The 21834-nt window shown below is 44.0% G+C and overlaps 1 protein-coding gene across 10 annotated transcripts in view; it reads left to right on the top strand.

Moving 5' to 3' along the window:
* DGCR2 (DiGeorge syndrome critical region gene 2) overlaps positions 1-21834 on the top strand; it is a 106130-nt gene that overhangs the window by 49619 nt on the left and 34677 nt on the right. For 6 of the 10 annotated variants that reach the window (XM_075898228.2, XM_075898227.2, XM_089775268.1 and 3 more), the window contains 2 exons: positions 8070-8197; positions 20619-20836. In XM_075898228.2, the coding sequence (XP_075754343.1) occupies positions 8070-8197; positions 20619-20836 (346 nt within the window). The remainder of the gene's footprint in view (positions 1-8069; positions 8198-20618; positions 20837-21834) is intronic. The other 4 variants (XM_075898233.2, XM_075898230.2, XM_075898231.2 and 1 more) reach the window with 1 other exon arrangement.

Raw genomic sequence — 21834 nt, 5'->3', positions numbered from 1 at the left:
GTGTAATTTTTCAGGTCTTGGGGCCCCTAGATATGTTCTTGGGACATGTCATCTCTCAAGAACTGTGTCCTAACAGCTGTGACTCTGTTTGATCATCTGTCTTTATTATGTTTGGGAATTTTCACTCTCCAAACCTTGGTTTCCTGAAGCTTGAGAAAGCGTCTTCACTTTTCCCATCTCCTGCTAACCTAAGATGCTTCAACTGAATAGGTTATTGAGTCCAAACAGCATAGTCTTAGGAGAAGAGGGCATAATCTCTTGTCAATAATGGTAGATGCACATAGAGAATTTTTTTGATACAGCAGTTTTGTAAGATGAACAGGTAGATTTCCCAACTCACCACAATACGTGTGACATAAAGACCTCTGCCAAATCATGGAGGCACTTAATTTCTCGCCTAAGAATATTTTTAGCAGGGGCAAATCTACAGTTTTCATTAATCCCTTTTTGGGAAACAGTTGACCTATTGTTTTATTCAAACTTTCCAAAAACAATTCATCCTGAATGGTTAAAGTTTGGTATCATTGTCAGCAATTGTAAACTGGGCCATACAGTGTGACGTATCTGACAGCCTTAATGTGGCAGGTACTAGCAGATTGGTCTATAATTCAGCTAGAGTGGTAATACAACAAGAATACTTGTTGTATTCTTGCATTTTCCTGTGCCTAATCCAGTTTTGGTCATGGTATTATAAATCTGTAAATAAATGAAAATATTAGCATTGTGGGGAGTTATGGCTTTCTCAGGAAAAATGAAATCTCGCTTTGCAAAAGTTTGTTTTAGAAATGTGCATCTGTCTTTCTGTTCATCTATGAGTCTAGAACTCCTAAATGATAAAAGCTAGGACCAAAAGAGGTATTCACCTTCCTCCTATCCAAACTTAAAAGCAGGGTCAGGGTTTGGTTATGCCAGGAAAATGGGATCTGCCTGGAATGGGATTGTTTTCCATAACAGTAATTCCCAACTGCCAGTCCATGGACTGGAGCTGGACTGTAGACCACTGGCTGCCAGTCCGTGGCACTCTGCCAGGCCACACCCATGTCTTTATTAGCTCAGCTGGAATCTGAGTTCCCTATAAACTGTGTAGCAGCATGGCGGTACAGCTGCTAAGCCCCATTCAAAGGCTTAGGGCTGCTGTGCAGAGAGCTTCCTGGCTGGGGAGGGACACTCCCTCAGCAGTAGAAGCTCCCTGCTCCAGACAGTGAGCATGCTGGTAGGGAAGGGGACATAAGGAGGGAGCGAGTAAAGTACGTTGCTGGAACAGGAGAGAGCCAGAGGAGAGGAGTGTTTGGAGGGTGCAGTAAGTATAGGAGAGGAGAGGCTTGATTACAATGATCTGATAACAGTGGCTGCGTTTGCCTGCAGCTTCCTGTGAGGAAACCTAGCTTGCTCCTCTAGCTTCCTGGTCTAGGAGAGGGGGAGCTGACTGCATGGGTTAGGTGGGGAAAATGGTGGCTGTGCTGGTGTCTGTGCAGTGAGGTGGGGGCAGAGGGGAGTTTGGAATGTCTTAACTTGTTTTCCTCTGGGCTGCAGGCAGCAAGAGTCAAATCCTGTTTGCCTCAGCACAGCAGCAGTTGGGGTACAGACACAGGACTCTCTCCTGTTCTAGGACAGGCTGTATGGGGTGGTCGCAACATTTTGGGAGGACTAAAAACTTTTAGGTTGCTTTTGAATGCCAGAACAAAAAGCTTAGCATGTGACATTTGCGTGCTTACATTTTAAACAAAGTTTACATAGGTGTTAATGGCTTCAGATAAGAAAGGAAAGGATCCTTTTAATAGATTTTTTTTGTTAGTGTTGTAAATATCTTCAATCTCTAATCCGTTACAACAACATGTGTTGTGTGTGTACAGATGCAAAGTAAAATAACAGGTGACCTTAAAATTAATTAGCATAATGAATATGCAAATATATGAATAAAATGTTACCGATCTGCCAAATGTTTGTGAATGGATTTGCCAGTCTGCGGTATAAAAAAAGGTTGGAAACCATTGTTCCATAACAGGGGAAATGAGGGAACTGTTAGAGGGGAGAGTTATATTGCAGAGTGATCCACAGGGTGATGCCATACCACTGCCCCCACCCTCTGCACAGGAAGCCCAAGCCATGCCCCCTCCTCCTTTGGCCCCTATGCTGGACAAGGGGATGGATAGCGCAGCCTCCATCTCTGAGAGTGCTCTGGGAGCCAGCAGCCCTAGGCAGAAGCAGCCAACAGTGGCCCAGCTTGTCCCCAGGCCTTAGGCTCTCCCCCATCTCCAACTCAGTAGGGTTGCCAGGTGTCCAGTATTGACCCAAACAGTCTGGTTTTTTTGCCTCCTGTCTGGTAAAAAAATAAAATAAATAAAAATAAAAAAAATCAGAAAATACCCAACAGGGGAGCTTTCTTCAGGCGCAGAGTAAGAAAACAAGATGGCTGCCAGCAAAAAACCCCATCAAGGGCCTTGCTGAGTTTTTTTTTTTTTTTGTATTTTTGTAATTTTTTTTCCTTATCTTTTTCTTTTTTTCCCCTCAGCAACTTTGGTCTCCCCTCCCCCCCTTTTTTCTCAATTTTTTTTTTTTGGCGGGGGAGAGGGGTGTTCAGTATTTTTGGTTAAACCATCTGGTGGCCCTACAACCCAGTGCCCTGACTGCTGTATTCTCACTCCTCCCAACCTGACTCCTTTCCCAAATTAAAAAAACACCAGGCATATCTGCTAGCTTTAAAAACAGTAAAATTCCGATAATCCGGCACCTTTAGGACCCAGGAGGTGCTGGATTATCAGATATGACAGACTATCGGGAGGGGGGGCTATGAGCAGTCTGGGGTGTGGTGGGGGGGATGCCACCCTAGGCCCCTCATAGCCCCCCCTTCCGATAGTCCGGCTCTGCCCCAGGCGTCCCTGATTCAGCCACTGTTGGTCAGTTTCAGCAGCGGCTGAATCGGGGATGCCTGCAGCAGAGCAGCTGGACTGCTGCCGGGTTGGTCCGGTAGCGCTGACCCTTGGCGCGGCAAGACCAACCCGGCAGCACCCCAGCTGCTCTTGGGGACGTTTGGGGCAGAGCAGCTGGGGTGCTTCCGGGTTGGTCTGGCAGTGCCGCTCCTTGGCACTACGGGACCAACCCGGCAGCACTCCAGCTGCTCTGTCCCAAGTGTACCCAAGTCAGCTGCTGTTGAAACTGATCAGGGGCTGATACCAGGAAGTCGGGGCAGAGCAGCTCTGCCTCGGGCTTCCTGGAGTCAGCGGATGAATCGGGGACAGCTGGGGTGCTGCCGGGTTGGTCCTGCAGCCCCGAGAGGCAGTGCTATGGGACCTACCCCGCAGTACTCCAGCTGCTCTGCCTCCGGCTTCCCCGATTCAGCCGCTGATCAGTTTTAGCAGTGGCAGAATCGGGGAAGCTGGGGGCAGAGCAGCTCCAATGGTCCGGCTGCCCGGAGCACTTCTGGGTTCCTGATAGTGCCGGACCATCAGGAGTGCCGGACCATCAGATGCCAGATCATCGGAGTTTTACTGTATTAGTGACTGACACAAAGAAATACTTTAGAGGAAACAATGGTATGTCCTTTTCTAGGGCTCATCTTGGGCTTTAAAATCTTCCTTTTTCCTTTCCTTTCCTTTCCTTTCGATATTTTGGTGTTCGTTGGTATATTAAGAATTGTTCTCCATATCATTCACTTTTTTCTTCCTTGTTCAAAACTATTTTTTCCCCATTTTTGAAGGAAACGGTAACCAAAAATATAGAAAATCTTTGTGTCATACTGAGTGAGCACAAAGACAGATTGTCAAAGCAGTGATACCATTACTACTAGTACATACTCATGGGATTGCAGCTCCTTCTTCTTGCAGCGCGGTGATATTCATGGACGTCATACCTTCTCAAATTTGCTTCAGCTAGAGACAAGGAAATTCTATTCAGATGGCAGTATCTCCATGACTGGAAGTCTCCACTTCATTTTTTTAGCAGTTGATTATATTGGGTTAATAGAAAGATTTACTACTTTGTTTTTTCCCTACTTCTTACAATTTAAGGACGGCAGGGACCTGTGATAGGGCCTTCAGCAACCAGGCAACCTACTGGCCAGATTATTGAGAATGGAACTGTGTGGGGGAGGTGAGGCTAGCCCCTCCCTTCCTGTCTCTGGTCCTGACTCTGGGCTCTGTACAGCTTACCCTCTAACCCTGGGAGGCAGATTTCTCCTTTTTGTGAGGTGGAATGTACAGGACCTGTTCTTTGAGGGTGTCCCAATGTGTAGGTTCTCTTAGTTTTGGGGGTGTGATCCTGCTGGGCTGGTTACTCTGCAGTTGGGACGTACCTGTTCGCTCCTCTTGAAGGGAAAGACTTTTTTGCCCCCAATCGCTGTATGCACTGGCAGGTTTCTGGTTCAGTCCTTTAGGCAGGCAAACAGAGCTTCTGTCACATTGTTAGCCCTTAATTGAGCAAGATTCCCTTCTTTTCTACCCCTCATTAAGCTGGCATTGTCTACAGGTATAGCAGGACAAGACCACCTTTGGCACCTGCACCTTTAATTCCTGCTGGGCTGGGCAGCAGTTTCTCTGCTTCTTCACAGGACCACTAGATCACCTAGTGTGACCTCTTCTGTATCACAAATTATCAACACCGCCTGCACACTAAACCCAACAACAGAAATTAGACTATGTGCCATAGATAAAGAACATGCAGGGTCTGGAGTTACCACTGCCCGAGGTCTCTGTAATGGCAAGAAATTGTGATAATCTCCAGATCCAACTGGCAACAAACCCTGACTTCATGCTGCAGAGAATGGAGACAAGCCAGTAAAGTCACTGCCAGTTGGATATGGGGGTGGGGAAGACTCCTTTATGATCCCACGTGTCCCTTGACCATACATATCAAGTTAGACTAATTGTATGAGCAAAAAAACTGGCTGACCAAGCACCAGATCACTTTGGTCCTGACCAGTTTTGGATTAGGACCCCTGTTGTGCTATGCACTATGCAGGCATCTGTACAAAACAGTAGAGGTTGAACCTTTGTAATCCAGATTTCAATAGTCTGACATCATGGGTGATCCTGTGGATAATCCAAGGGTGGATTGTTTGCGGGGAAAACCTACAGGCTGGGACCAGGAGCATTACTGGACCAGGGAAGAACTAAACTCTGGTGGCCCAAGCAGGGGATCCCTGACAGCCTGCATGGACCACCCCAGGTCTGGCAAATTATCTGATTCTGCACTGGTCAGGTCCAGTGTTCCCTCTAAGATTTTGTCTTGTGTACCAGTATTAAGTTCATGTGCGCTTGTTCGGATGTGTGCCACAGTGGCACCCAAATTATTAATAAATATCTTATAAACCTCTCCCTTTTCCCTCTGCTGCCATGTCTCCCACTCTCCCTTCACTCCATCTGCCCCCCTGGTTCTTGCTGCTGCGCCCCACCCCTCACCTCCTCTGCTGTCCTGGCTCCAGCCCTTTTCACTCCCCTCAGCCCTTTGAGGAGCTGTCCCCTCCCGTGCACCAGCCCTTCTCTTCCCCCTGTGTCCCTGCTTCTTCTAACCTCACTCTGATCATCCATAGCTACCCCTTCCCATCCCCTCTACCCACCTCTCCTGCCTCTGTCCTCTGGTGCCTGTCCCTCCTTCCACGTGTCTGCCCTTCTGCTTCACCCCCACAATACCTTCGGCACCTGCACCTTCTCTTATGCTGCATCTTTCTGGTGCCTCACTGCTCCTGCCCTCCCAACATCTGCCCCCTTGCCCTCTTCCTCCCTGTGCCCATCCCCTCACCACCCTCTGCCCTAGTTCTCCTCATGCACCTCTGTGCCCTCATACATGACTTGTTCCATTCTCTGCCTTCCTCATGCCCACCCCTCCTTTCAAACCCTCTTCTCCTGGCACCCATTCCTTCCCCTTCTCTCTTCCTCCCTATTGTGTCTCCCTTTTCTTCTCTCAACATCACCCTGTCCCTTACCTTCTTGCTCTCCAACTGACACTGTCCCTCCTCTTTTCCTGATTGTCTTCTCTTGGGCCCCCTGGCATTTGTCTCTCCTCCACCTTGCCCCTTGGTGCCTTCCCCTTTCTTCTGCGCTGGCTCCTTCGTCCCCCCTCAGCACAAGCCCCTTCCTATTCTCACCTACCTTCCCCTTAGTTCTCCCCGTACACCTTCCCTAACATTCTACCTTCAACATGGAAAGCAGTTTCCGGGGCTGGAGGAAAGTGTCTGCTGTCTAGGCCACAGATAGTCTTGCTCGAAGCACATTGCCGTCATCTGAACTGAGATCTTTCGTTTTTATTCTGAAATAGCTTATTTGAAAATAAAGCTTGTAATATAGATGTCCTCACAGAGACTTTTAGGCCTTTGGGTGTCATAAGGAGGAGGGAGAAAACTTGTTCATCTTGGCCTCTGGGGATAGAACAAGAAGCAATGGGCTTAAACTGCAGGGAGGTTTAGGTTGGATGTTAGGAAAAAGTTCCTAACTGTCAGGGTAGTTAAACACTGGAATAAATTGCCCAGGGAGGTTGTGGAATCTCCATCTCTGGAGATATTTAAGAGTAGGTTAGATAAATGTCTATCAGGGATGGTCTAGACAGTATTTGGTCCTGCCATGAGGGCACGGGACTGGACTTGATGACCTCTTGAGGTCCCTTCCAGTCCTAGTATCCTATGATTCACCTACGCTATTGTTTTACAGGCTTAAGGCACTTTTGCACTGCTGCCTTAATTCATACCTTATCTAATGTGTACCTGTAGGCTATTGTCCCTTCTCTTCCAGAGATCCCCCCAAAATCAAAATATCCCAAATTAAAATGACAGTCTTACAGTGCTTTGTAGGCTTAGTTCTTTTTACTGTGTTAATTCCAGCTTCAGTAGATTCCTGCCTGGCCTGTTCCTAGCCCTTTGTTTATCCTATTGAAGGCATACTTCAACCATAGTGTGAGTCTTCATGGATTCACTTTAGTGGTCCTTCTGCCCTTACAAGGTTAGTTAACTCTTTATCCTGAAAAATGCAGGGTTGAAGCAGGGACTTCCTCATTCCAGTTAGAAGCCCCCAGCTGAAGCCCTTTACTAATTGATTCCAACACTGAGCAGTCAGCCCACACCAGTGGTAGACTGCCTCAGGTCTCTTGTTTTCCCCTTCTATGGGCTTGTTTAAATTGGAAGGCTTTGTTGGTGTTGCTTGAATTGGCTTTTAAGCTGATATAGTTAAATCAGTTCAAAAGGCTATGTGTATAAATACTCTCATTTTGTGGTAAAAATGGCTTATTTTGATTCCATTAAATCTTCTTCTGAACGGACTTTAAGCTGTTCCCTGTAGACTTTTTTCCCATTGCCATCTGTGAAAAGGCTTTATCAGTTCTCATGACTGATAGCTACTCTCCAGGTCTTGCTTCTACCTCCTGAACTTCCTAACTGAGCGGTACTCTCCTTATGTAATCTTGTTGCTCACATGGCACATCTTGGGACCTATATCATCCTGCATCCCCACCCCTAAATTGCTGAGCCTCAGTAACATGATGGCAGCGGTGTATTTCTTTAAAGGGTCCATCATTCTTTGTAAAAGTAGGAAAATGTGTGAGCTGACATTTATCTCAAGAAATTAGACCATCATCTTACCTTGGGAGTAAGTGGAAAACTGTTATCCTGTTGTCATGCAATTTCTTTGATGGCTGTCATAATATTGTCCAAGAGTTCTGAAAAAGCTTTTGAAAATGTGTAGAAACTGAACAGCTGAAGAGCACACTGTTCTAGGTCAAAAAAAAAAAAAGATAAAAACTGGGAATGATGCATTTACTTGGAACTGCTAAAACTGCTGCATGTCACGTTGTTTCCACAACAGCATTTGTTATAATCCTGCCACAAATATTTAGCTTAATCAGCAAGACTCCCCTAACTATTTGGCTTTTTTCAGTGGGAGCTGTTTCACTTTGGCATGTTCTGTGTAGTTTGTGTGCTATCTCACAAGCAACTACAGTATAACTGAAGTACATAATTCTTGTGATCATTTTTTCAAATGTGTCTGTTTTTTTTTTTAATTCAAACTTAGAGACATATTCATGAAAGAGTTGACCGTTGGGTAAATGGAAAAACTGCCTTGTATGTGTGTTTCTTTTCTCTCTAGGCTTGACAGGGGACCAGCGATCTTACCATGGAAAAGAAAATGTGGATTCTAGACACAATCGAGGAAGAGGAGGAGAGACAACCCGCTTTCATACTGTCAATGTGGCGCAGCCTGTCCGGTTTAGCAGTAAGTTGCAGTCTGGGGAACCTGGTCCAAATGTCTAGAAGTCAGGTCACAAAGTTAGACCATTTCTCTCAAGGGAAAGACTTAATACTTCAGTATTAAGGTTTTATTAAAACAAATTTAACATTGTGGTTCCAGAGCTAGGAGACATTAAATGTTCAAGGACTTCTAACATTTTTTAAAATTGTCATTAAAATGTCTGCTTTTCTTGAACTAAAGTGCCCAGAAGAGCATATATAACAGAGATCTAAATATTTGCATACTACTTTTTCAATGAAGTTATTTGTAAACTGGTATGCATATTTAACATGGTAATTATGAGTGGTTTCTTAAAGAAATTCTAGTGACATGGTAGATTAAGAATGAAATCCTAAAATCTTTGGCAGTTGTAGCATTGCTAATATGTTCATTTTTTTTCTAGTGCTCTCATGTCCATTCCAGCTAAGTGTGCGCACACCATGTGCATGGATTTCAGATCATTTTCCCCCCCCCCCAGCAATACTCTTTGGGCCAGCCAAGAAGTCCCCTGAGTGGCACTGCTGTATCGGTGCACATATACACCTGCTGGCCCTCCACCCCCTCAGTTCCTTCTTACTGCCTGTGATGGTAGCTGGAGCGCCTGACTACTTGTGAGTTATAACCCCCAGTTTAGTGTATATAGTGGTTTAGTGATAGTGTTGAAATTTTTGACGTCGTCTCCTCACCTCAAAAAAAGATATTTTGGTCTTGAAAAGGGTTCAGAAAAGGGCAACCAAATTGATTAGGGGTTTGGAACGGGTCCCATATGAAGAGAGGTTAAAGCATTTGGGCCTTTTCAGTTTAGAAAAGAGGAGACTGAGGGGGGATATGATAGGGGTCTATAAAATCATGAGTGGTGTGGAGAGGGCGGATAAAGAAAAGTTATTTATTAGTTCTCATAATAGAAGAACTAGAGGATACCAAATGAAGTTAATGGGTAGCAGGTTTAAAACTAATAAAAGAAAGTTCTTCTTCATACAGTGCATAGTCAACCTGTGGAACTCCTTGCCAGAGGAGGCTGTGAAGGCTAGGACTATAACAGAGTTTAAAGAGAAGCTAGATAATTTCATGGAGGTTAGGTCCATAAAAGGCTATTAGCCAGGGGATAGAAATGGTGTCCCTGGCCTCTGTTTGTCAGAGGCTGGAGAGGGATGGCAGGAGACAAATTGCTTGATCATTGTCTTTAGTCCACCCTCTCTGGGGCACCTGCTGCTGGCCACTGTCGGCAGATAGACTACTGGGCTAGATGGACCTTTGGTCTGACCCAGTACGGCCATTCTTATGTTCTTATTGTTAGTTGTAAATAGTTCTTTGTATTTAATTAGCTGTTAGCCTGGTTTTCTGCTTATCTCTCCCCTCCTGGGGAGGGGATGTCCAGTCTGTAGGGATTCAAGCCTTGCGTTAAGTGCTTGAAACTCATGCTCTGCAGCGACCCTCGTGTCTCTGGTTTAAAGTGTCCTGCGGGAGGGCCATCTTGTAGATAGTTGTAAAATCTGCAGCAGCTTCAAGTCAAGGACTAAGTGGGAGTGTAATTCCCGGTTGAAGCTCATCTTAATGGAGTCTGCCCTTCAGCCACCGGTACCAGACTCTGCACCGACGATGCAAAGTGCACCAGCATTGGTGCATGAGGCCTCAATGGCACTGAGGCACTCCAGGGCTCTGACGAAGACCTCAGCACCCCAGCATCGATCTCAGTCACCAGTGCTGAAGAAGAAGAGCTAACACAGGAGAAGGTCCCCTCCAAGGCAGAGCACTCTGAAGAGGCACCACTGGCCCAGTGCTTTGATGCTCCTGCATCTTCCAGGCACAGGTTAAGCTTGGCACGGTGTGTGGGGGTAGTGGGGAGTGAGTCTGGTGCAGGACATAGTGCTAGAAGTTGTCGGTTGACTCCCAATACATTTGACACGGCTTGGGACCAGTGTTCTTTCTAAGCGGTGCAGCTGCACAGCTTCACAGGTGGTTAATGAGCCCCACCTAGTCAGATGCTCCGCTCTGTGCATGGAGCTGGCTGACTGAGCGGGGCTGATTAATCACCTATGAAGCTGTGCTGCTGTGTAGCCTAGAGGGTACACCACTAGAGACCTCATCGAACTGACGTCCTCGCCAGGTCCAGCCCCAGCTTTTTGACATTGTGTATCCCATGGGTATCATGGCACCGAAGCTTACCCTGCAGCGTCTGCCGAGATCTCCTGTGCCTGCACTGGCTGTGGCACCGGCACTGATGACAGTGGTGCCAGCCTCCTCCTCAGTGGTGTTTGCGGCATCGGGACCACTGTGGCGGGCTGTACCTGTACCTGCATCAGGGCCATCGGCATCCTATGTTGCACCTGTGTAATCCAGGGGCTATAGTGCAACACAGGCTATGGTACCATTCACAGGCACAGTCCTTGGCACCGTTGTGGTCAGCATTGGACTATTTGTCTGACTCTGAGGTGGAGTCGGTTTGCTCTTGGGCCTCCTTAGCTAGGTCCCGTTCTTAGCACCGGTCCTGCGCCCAGCACCACTAGTGGCACAGAAGCACAGAAGACATGGCCTCCACAGTGGCAGCCACAGGTCTAGTGGCCCTTCTGGACACCATAGGCCTATCATCAGGCTCAGGGCCCGCCTCTGTCAAGGCCCAGTTCCATTGATGGGGCACCCCATCTCCTACTCCCCTGACAGTGGTCCCAGAATCCAAGGCCAGTGGAGTCCCCATAAGGACACTGAAGGCACCCTTGCGCAGATACCCATTCCCATGGCACCCCCTACCTCCAAGTGTGGAGGTGTACCAGGGACAACTGCTGGTCAGGGAAGTCTTCCTCCTCATCTCTGGATGAGGTCCTCACTGACCCTGCACTTTGCCCCCCATGCCGGCTATGAATCCCAGGACACATCAAGAACTACATTGCTGGCTTTCAGCCAACTTAGGTGTGCAGGGGGAGGAGGTACCAGAGGACAAAGACCCTATGGTCGATATACTGATGGCTGATGTGCCAGCTAGACTTGCCTTGCCTCGTAATAAGACAGTGGCAAAAATCTCAACAAATCTATGGCAAATGCCGACCTCTATACCACCCACCCAGAAGGGTGTGGAGAATTGCTACTGCATGCCTCAGTGTGGACATGAGCATCTGGTAGAAGTGGCCAATCACAGCCTGGGCTTACACCTAAGATCAAGGACCCGAAAAAACTTGTTTTGCGGGGCAGGAAGACTTATACCTTGGGGAGGCAGTCGACCAGTTCAGGGAGCTTCTCCCACAGGAATCCCATCAAGAATTTGCAACCCTATCTTAAGAGGGGAAGGTAGTCTCTGCATTGCAGGTGGCCTTAGATGCCACAGACTTGGATGCGTATATGATGGCTGTGGCCATAGTCATGTGTTGTAATGCCTGGCTTCAGGTATCCGGTATATCTCCCGAGATGCAGGATGCTTTACAGGACCTGCTGTTTGAAGGATCCAGAGAGTTTTTAGACCAAATTGACTCTAGACTGCATAGTCTCAAAGACTCCAAGGCTACTTTAAAGTCCCTATTGATTCATACCCCAATCTTACAGAGATGACCCTTAAACTCTAGACCCCCTCTGAGGCCCTTCCATCATGACTATAAGCCCAACCGGGGTAAGAGGGAGGTGGGAATAATAATTTCAATGGGTGAAACAGGTGTAGGAGGGCTTGGTGGAACTTAGGAGGAGGGCCTGAACCCCTCTCTTATCAGCAGCCCAAGTCTTCATTTTGATGATGCACTTGAGGACAGAGTTCCAGTCGTTGCAATGATCCTGCCTTTTGGGAGTTGCCTCTCCTAATTCTACCGTTCCTGGGCTGAAATGACTTTGGATTGCTGTGTATAGTAGAAGTGGGATATGCACAAGGTGAGTAACTTCTTCCTGCACCCATGTCGTCCTCTTCTCCAGGCTATGGCTCTGCCTACTACACATGTGGCTGGCAAGCATGTACAAGCCATCTCGCCGCCATATGGACAGAATGTTAACTGTCCTCCCATCAGTGATAGAGGTTCTTCTGTTGGTGACTTGACCCTCTCCATGTGTACTGGGTGGTTCCATTTCACACTCCTCAGCCCATCCTGACTTTGGTTACAGATGCCTCGGACTTGAGTTGGGGTGCACATTTGGGTGGACTCAAGACTCAGCATATCTGGTCTTGGGCAGAATGTATGATGCACATCACTGTAAAGGTGCTCAGGATTGTCCGGTTGTCCTGTCTGGCCTTTTTGGGTTAAATAAGGGGGAAGTGTGTCTTGGTTCACATGAAGAACACCACAGTGATGTTTTATATCAACAAACAGAGGGATGCTCACTCTGCTCCCCTGTGCAGGGAGGAGATGTTGCCATGGGAGTTGTGCATGCTCAACGAGATGCACCTACTAGCCTTGTACCTGCAGGGTTCTCAGTTAGTTGGCGGACAAACTCGTCCACTTATTTCCAATGCACGAGTGGCTCCTCAAGTGGGAGGTTGCACAGGGCCTTTTCCAAATATGGGGCTGTCCTTATCTAGACTTCTTTGCTACAGAGGGGAACAAGAAGTTCAGGGCCTTCTGTTCCTACCTGGGCAGCAGCAAGGGCTCTTTGGATGACACTTTCCAAATTCACTGGGGGGAAAGGTCTCCTGTATGCATTGCCCTCTTTCCCCTTGATCCCCAAGGTGCTGACCAAGGTCTGTGGGGACAGAGCAGACCTCATTTAGATAGCACCTGCCTGGCCTGGGCAACCTTGTACATGAGGCTCCATCAGCTTTTGGTAGCGCCCCTCATCCCCATTCCCTTGTTCCTGGACTTATTGTCCCAGAACTGCAGCACGTTGCTGAACCAAAGCCTCCAGGCTTTGCACGTGATGGACTAGAGGCTCCATGGTTGAGCGTGCTGGAGCAGCAATACTTGGAGGGAGTCAGGGAGGTGATGTTAGGTAGTAGGAAGTGGGCGAGGTATGCTTCCAAGTGGAGAGGTTTGCTTTGCAGACTTCACCTGGCTGCCATATCAGTGTTCCACCCCAGATGCGGAGGGCATTTAATGTTTGTAGATCACTTGGTGAATGGGTTCCTTAAGGGCTTGGATAGATTGTAGCCTCATGTGAGGGGCCCCATATCCCAATGGGATTTAAAGCTCGTTTTGTCAAAGCTAATGGCTCTTCTGTTTAAGCCGTTGGCTACTTTATCTTTATTGTATTTGTTAACGAAAGTTGTATTTTTGGTGGCCATTACTTTGGCCAGACAGGTTTCCAAACTAAAAGTGTTAATGTTGCAACATCCTTATACTGTTTTCTTTAAAGATAAGGTTCAGTTGAGATACCATCCTTCGTTCTTTTCAAAAGTGGTTTCATGTGTTGCAGGATATTTTTTCTACCCGTATTTCATTCTAAGCCCCACCTTGCCTCCAAGACAGCTCCCTACATTCCCTGGATGTTAGGTGTGCCTTAGCTTTTTACCTGGAACATACTAAGCTGCTGTTGTTTGTTGCAATAGCAGACAGGGTGAAAGGGCTGCCCATTACTCCCCAGAAGATATCCTCCTGGATCATGAGGTATATTCATACTAATTATGAATTAGCAAAAGTGCCAGCTCCTCAGCTGTCTGCCCATTTGACTTGGGCGCAGGCTTTGTCAACGGACTTTGTCACATATCTCTGTCCAAGACATTTGTAGGGTGGCCACATGGGCTTTGGTGCACACACATACATCCCACTATACCATCCATTGTCATGCTAGAGAGGATGCTGCATTTGGAAAGGCAATGATGTAGACTGCAGATCAGTGATCTCCTTCCCCTCTGCCAGATAGCTGCTTGGGAATCATCTAATTTGGAATGCAAATGAGCAATCATTCAAGAAAAGATAGGTTACCTTTTGTAACTGGTGTTCTTCAAGATGTGTTGCTCATGTCCATTCCAAAACCCTGCCACCTCCCCTCTGTCAGAGTCCCTTCTGTCAAGAAGGAACAGAGGGAGGGAGCAGTTGGCAGGGTGTTAAATATCTAGCCATGCTGGGATCACACTTGGGGGTCTCCCCTGTCGACCTACTGTATCCAGCTAGGGAAAGTCTTCCCAGAAACTCCACACATGGCATGCACACACCTAAATTGGAATGGACATGAGCAACACAGTTCAAAGAACACCAGTTACGACAGACAAGTAATCATATTACGTAGAACATTACTTCGGAATAGTAGGGGTTTTGTGAAAAAAGTTGCCATTTTCTGTTTAAAAAAAAATAGATTTCCATTTCTCTTGCCCTGCATTGTCTTGAGTTGGAGGTCTGGGTCTTCAGCAGATGTGAAAATCTGATTTTATTTTCTTGGGAGACCAGTTTCAGCACAGAAGCATTCTTTTTAAACCAATGTCACAGTGTTACAAATATTTATACACATGCTTTAAGTTGAAACACATGGATAGTCCTACTGGCTCATTAAGAATCAGTCGGGGATGCTCACATTTGTAAGTGGGGAGTGTAACCCATTTTTCTTTCTATAATGCTTTCTAAATATAGTTGAATAAAAATTGGATGCAAGTCATTCATATTTAGTATTTTAAATTTTCAACAGTGAGTTCCTAGGGAAATAATTGAATTTAAGAAATCTCGACTATAATAGCAGTTTGTGTGATAGTATAATGTTAGCTTTCAAGGAAAGAGGTTCTTAAGTAAAACACTTTGGAAATTTGCCGCCTCTTATCCCTCCATAGAAAAAAATATACTCAGAAGTCAGTCAATTTGTTAATTATTACTTTAACTCATCCTTGCTCAGGTAATTATATGCCAGCCCTTGCACAGGTACTGTTTACTTGATGTTGATGATCACTAGGCCTGTCCGAAAATTACCCTGTTTTGGTAAATGGGAATACTGTGTAAACTTTTTGCATGTCTGTTTTATCCTATATCTTTCATTCCTAGAATTCCTATTGTGACAGACTGAGCTAAAGCTCAGGAGCTGAACATCCAAATAGGTCAAGCTGAAGGACTTTTTGTTGGAAACAAGATGCAGAAAATGATTGCTTCATTGTTTAATATTCCATTTAAGTAAAATCCCTTTAGACTTGAGTAGTCCACTCTCCTACTCTATGCTGAAATGACTAGGGTTAAATGCTGCTTTACACACAAGAAAGAAACATAACCAGCAAATCACTGGACTAAATACCAACTCTACTTGTCATGCCAAAGCTAGATGTAGAACCCACACTAGAAAAACTAAGCAAGGTCATTGATTTGCTATCAAGTGGCAAGGTTGTTGGAAGAGATGGCATCCCAGTAGAAATCCTCCAGTGCTTGAAAGACAGCCTGTTGTTATATCTTCATCAGCTGTTACTTAAATGCTGAAAAGAGAGTGAGGTACCACAAGAGATGCGTGACACAAACATCATCATTTCATACAAAAATAAAGATGAAAAGGGCAACTGCAGCAATTACAGGGATCTCTTGCAACTAAGCATAGCAGGAAGAGCTTTTGCAAACATTATCTTAGTGTGCCTAGAACAGCTGTCGAATTGTATCCACTCTGAATCATAGTGCGAATTCATGTTTGGAAGGTCAATTATAGACACATTTTCCCTGCATCAACTCCAAGGGAAGTGAAGAGAGCAAAACTGATCTATAATGCTGCACCCCTCTATTTTTTATGGAAATGTGTTATTGAATATGCATAAGCCAAATACGTTTTGGGGCATGTGACTTAGCATGTGACTTGCAAATTGGGGCATGTGACTTATCATTCAAGAGCTTGTAATTCACTGAATGTTTATATGCAGTTGTGTGCATGTATCATTTCTGTATTTGAAGTTATAAATATGAAGTATAAACCTCTTTGTTAAACTGGGTCTTCTAGTGAAAGCTATTGGTGATACTTAAGGAACTTAATGGCCTGCTGCTCAAGTCAGTGAGATGTGAATAGTCTTGTTTTTCCAGTAAGCCTGGATTATGCTTGGTCTTACAAAGATATGTGACCATGCCACCTGGTCCTGGAATCCATTTTGAATTGTGTACTTTTCTATAGGAGTGGGGGGGAATTGAACAAAGACTTTGCACCCTGGGGAAATTCTGTATAAACAATGGGATGCAAGCTATGATGGTCTTCAGCTGGCTTCACAGACTGCACCCTACCCTTAAAGGATACCTGAAAACACCTGGAAATAAAAGAACTCTAAGGACAGGGATAGAGAGAAGCTGCTGGACCTGTGTCAGAAAAAAGATCAGCTCTAGCCTGAGTAGGACTTTACCTTAAATAAGAATTAGGGTGGGAAATTGTTTTGTAACACCATGCTTAGCTGGCATGTTTTGTTTTTGTTTTTTATTTTGCTTAGTAACTTACTTTGATTTGTTATCCTTTGCAGCCACTTAAATCCTACTTTATATATTTAATAAAATAGCTTTTGTTTATTATCAACCCCAGTGTAAATAGGGGTGTGTGTGTGTGTGTGAACAGCTTTGTAGATAAAGGGGGCAAACATCTTATGAGCTCATTCTATATAAACTTTATGCATAATGAGACACATTTATTTGGGGTTTTGTTTCTATTGGGGCTGTGCCCCTTGGTGCTCTGTCAAGTCCGTGTCATTGAGCCTTCCCAGAACTGAGCTGTTCTATGTCTGTTGGGCTATGTCTACACTGCAGAGTTATCCCGGAAAAGCTCTGCCGCATCCAAGGAACACGTCTGCTTTTCTGGCGGGGGGAGGTCAGAAAAGCAGATGTGTTTTTTCAGCATCCCAGCAAACCTCATTCTATGAGGAAGAAGGAATGTTTTGAAAGAGTTTTTTCTGACATTTGGTCCCATGTAGATAGGCCAAATGTCAGAAAAGCCTCTTTCAGAAGAAAATCGGAAAAAGATACGTAAATTGCAGTTCACAATTTGTGTATTTTTTCCAACTTTTCTTTGTAGTGTAGACATAGCCCTAATCTGCTCGGGACTGTATCCCAACTCTGTGCCTTTTCTGAGAGAGATCAGCACTTCTGGCTCAATAGGATAGGAGGATGGAGTGCCTCAGAGGGCAGGTAGGCAGCCTCAGTGATATAATTAGCCCATCAAGTAACAGTCTCAAGGGGATCTCTGTGACCCAACCTGTCACATGACCCTTGTGCATTGCCTTTGTGGATCTAACCAAAGCATTCAATACAGCTGAGTATGTCTGTTTGCAATATTAGAAAAGAAGATGTCTACTAACCTCCAATATTGTTGTGGAATGAACATTTAAACTTGAGAACAGCTATCCAGTTTTATAAGTCCACTTTGGAATGCTTTGAGATGGAAAAAATGGAGTGAAGCAAGGATGTGTTCTTGCCCCTATACTCTTTGCGATTGTCTTGTTAGCATGCCTGAACTGTGGGTTTAAGCATGTGAAAGATGGACTGTATATTCACATAAGATCAGAAGGGAAACTCTTCAGCCTATCCCAATTTAAGTAAAAAAGGTGCTAATTGGGGAACTTCTGTTTGCTGATGATGCTGCCCTCATAGACCACAATGAAGATCTACTACAAGAACTCACGGACCTCCATTCAAGTATGTCTCACCATCAAAGAAATCGGTTATATAGGGACAGAGGTTCCACAAGATCCTTCAGTTATCTTAAATGCAGGAAATAATAAAAAAGTTCAGATATTTAGGTTCTGCAGTGACCACCAATCTCTCAATGGATGAAAAACTAAATGTTCGCAGAGGGTAGGCTGCCACCATCTTTAGCAGACTAACTAGAAGAGCATGGAACAACTCAAAGCTTACCATCAAGTCTAAAATGCTAATGAACCAAGTTTGCATCCTCAGCACTCTTGTGTATGGTGGAGAAACATGGACAAATTATGTTCATCAGGAGAAAAAGTTGAACAGTTTCCACTTATGCCTCTCACTCTACCTACCAAATGTCAAGATAAAATCACCAGTGCAGGGGTTCTTCAAAGGACAAATTTGCCAGCTGTGACAGCTCTTCTCAAGCAAAGATGACTGTGTTGGCTGGGCTGTCTAAGTTGGACGATGGATGTATATGCAAGAACGTGCTATAGGAGGAGCTATCAGAGCGAATGAGAACAGGCTGCCTCAGACTTTGCCATAAAGACACATACTATCAAGAAATGAAGGAATTCGCATTGATCCTGACCAATGGGAAATCTTGGCAAACTATCATAAAGTGCTGCCTTTGTCTCCTTGAGGATATCAGTGTCCATGACAGGAGCTGACTCCCACAGCTTGAGAAAAGAACCCAAAGGAAGTAAGCAGTTCCCAACCAAGATATATACATCAGCAGTAACTGCCAAAGATCCTGCAAATCTCAGATTGGGCTGTTCAGTTACACGAGCAGTAACTTATGATTAGATGGTTTTCAGTTCCCACTGTCTCTCGCAGATGAAAGAGTGCCAGCAGCTGCTTTTTGGGGAGTTAATGCAATTTCTGGCTAGGAGTTGAAAGGTGACTATAGAAGTCCAGAACGTGTGTGCTATTGACTTTACACAATATATTTTCTGCAGAATGAGGAATTTCAGTGCCTGTCCCTTCACCCACATATGAAAGTGGTAGTGAAATTTTTCAACAATTCTTTCTTTGATCTGATCTGTCTTTATTTTTTATAGTATTGCTGTAAGCAGAAGCTGACAGAGGCAGACAGTTAACAAAAGCCAAAATTATAATTTACACTTTAATAAGGTTAAAGAAATGCAAACAATTTAACACACACACACACACACACACACACACACACACACACACACACACACACACACACACACTCTTGTTATGCACTGATGAGCCTAACTAGTTTTAGTAAATTGTTGATTTTTGAAATTATTTAAAAGAATTGATTTCTAACAAACTCATATGGAATTAGTTCTGGTGACTGTCATATAATATGCCATGTATTGTTCTATTTATTTTCACACCATGCACATCGATGTGGTAGCACTTGTCTCTGAAATGTTACTGCTCTTAATTAGGTATCTCTATATTATAAAAACGGCTTGAGAACTGTAATTCAAGAAGTAAGCAGTGACTGTGTTAACTCACTGGATGAAACTTTCCCTCTTTCCTTAAAGGAGGCTGTTGATCGTGCACTTCTTAAAAATAAATCAGGCAGCAGAGGGATAATGAGCTTTGAAGATTTAGACATGATTTATAAGATCATTAATTAATTTATGCTATACTACCTGTATGTGTTTCAGTGAACTCCTCAATATAAATATGGCTCTTCAAATCCTGGATAGTAATATGGTATTGTATGCAACTTGTATTTATTACTTCTTTCAAAGCATTTGTACATTTACAGATTACTCAAGTTTTTATTAGTTTAGGACTTTAAGTAATTCTAAAAACATGGGTTGGAAGATCACAAAAAGACGTTAGAGAATTGTCAAAGTTTCTATAGCTCTTGCATGTGAAAATGAATATTCCACATTTTTCTAAATTTGCTAAACATTCAACGGTCTTGGGTATAGTAAATGAATTGTATTTCACCGCTTTATGATAGAATTGCTGAGATTCCAACAAAAGTTTTGGGGTCCTTTTAGTTGTGAATAGACACCATATGAATGATCCAGGAAGAGTTAAATAATTAATGATATTTTTGTGCCCTGGCAAATGTTGCAGAATTAATGTTGCTTTGCTTCCAGTCCATCCCAAATGCAACAGCTAAGATCACCTATCTTGTTAACTGTGTGCTATCTCTGGGAATCCATTGGATGTCCATCCATTATAGTAGTGCCAACATTGAACGGCCATTGGCCCATTTCTTTCACAAACATTTCCATTCTTTTTTCTGCACCTCCCTCCACCTGTAAATTGCTCTGTCTGAACTAATCCATCAGATCTTCTTCATATCGTACTTCAAGACCTACTTGTACTGTGCAATCTATATGAAATGTAATTGGTTATTAATGGTTGTGTTTAATGACAGTAGGTAAACATGGATACTGTTTAAGGGTTTTTTAAATAAAAGAAGGAAACACCTTTTGGAAGCATCAAGTTGTGCTTAACTTTTGTTGTAGCTACATGATCATATCGTTCTTTCTCCTGCTATCGCTTTCTTCCCCCTATTTATTGCACTTCTTGCTGTTTGTTTCAAATTAGATTGTAAGAAGATTTTTAGTATATATTAGGGATGTAAAATCCTATTTAATTGGTTAAGTTAAACTTGATGTTTTACCGGTTAACCAGTTAAAAGGGGGGACAGGCGCCTGGGCTCACCATGGACAGGAGATGCTTTGGTTGGCTGGAGGCCCTTGTCTGTGGCAGGCCTTGTGGGGCTGGAAGAGCAACTGTCCATGGTGGGCATGGAGCTGCTCCAGTCCCCATCGGTTAACCGGAACCAGTAAGCATCACCTGTTAATGGTGATGCTTACCAGTTAACTGTTTGCATCCCTAGTGTATACTGATTTCTTTAACTAGTAGGTATATGTTGTCTCAAATTAGGATCCTAATTGTGGGGGATGGTTTTCCCTTCTATTCTTTATGTTTCCTAGGAAAGTGCCCAACAGGATGGCATCACTATGAAGGCACAGCCAGTTGTTACAGGGTGTATTTAAATGGAGAGAATTACTGGGATGCTGTGCAGACATGTCAGAGGGTGAATGGATCACTGGCCACTTTTACCACAGATCAGGAGCTTAGGTTCATCTTGGCACAGGAGTGGGACCTAGAAGAAAAAGCCTTTGGAAGGAAGGACCAACGTAGGTGAGTCAGAATTAAAAATAACTATTCCATATTAAGTGAACATTATTTCTACATGAATTAATAAGTAATTGTTAATGTTGTGCCAATCAGTTTGGCTTGCTTAGAATTGAATGATAACATTATTTTAAATTAAGGAACTGCTACAGCATTTTAACAGTTAAATTACTGCCAATTGCCATTAGTTTTATATTTTCGCCAGCATCAGTGACAAAACTGCAAGTTAATATGATAGCTTGCAGTCAAATAACTTTTCAGTCTTGCTGTCTTTGCATCTATGAAAAGAAAACATAGAAGAAGTTTTAGCAAGAAGTATTTTAGTATGGCATGCTTTATGCTGAGATTTTTCACTTGAGTATTGGGAGAGTTCTATGATTTCTTTAAACTTTTAAACTGACCAGGTTTATTGGCTATAAATGGTGACAAAGATGCTAAATCGAGATAGGAATGTAAGGCCCGTTCTGAGAGACGGCTCTGGATGTTTGCTCTAGTTTAGTTTGAGAGGAGGAGAATGTTCTTTCAGGTAGAAAATCTGAGAAGATGTCTCCATCCCAAAATAGAATTACTGTTATTTATCTGCTGGCTGTCCTGTCACTAGTAGTAGTAATTTTTTGTTGCTGTTGCTACTTCTGGTTCTAATTCAGTATCAGACAGGAAGTGCATTTGATATATATTTTAAGAATATGCATTGCAGTAAGTTGCATTTGCAGTATTTCTATATAACATGACTTCAAAATGGCTCAGCGTGATCATAGAAACAAAATAAGCTCTATATTTATGCTTTTTTAAACAAATCACAGCATATTTCATTGACAAAATAACTAATAGTGATTTCTATGTAATAGGAACAATCCCTTTTTAAAAAGAAGCTTCTGTTCCAAAAATACGGACTTCGAGTATAACAATGTAGAACAAATATTTTAAAGTCAGTTTAAAAGTGAAAAATAGGAAATTTTAATAGTGAGGCAGGCTCTTTATTGTTCTCATTTTTATAGTAGTAA

The sequence above is a fragment of the Pelodiscus sinensis genome, chromosome Z, assembly GCF_052426305.1.
Source record: "Pelodiscus sinensis isolate ZL-2025 chromosome Z, ASM5242630v1, whole genome shotgun sequence".
Taxonomy (NCBI): domain Eukaryota; kingdom Metazoa; phylum Chordata; order Testudines; family Trionychidae; genus Pelodiscus; species Pelodiscus sinensis.
This window is presented reverse-complemented; position numbering and strand designations above follow the sequence as displayed.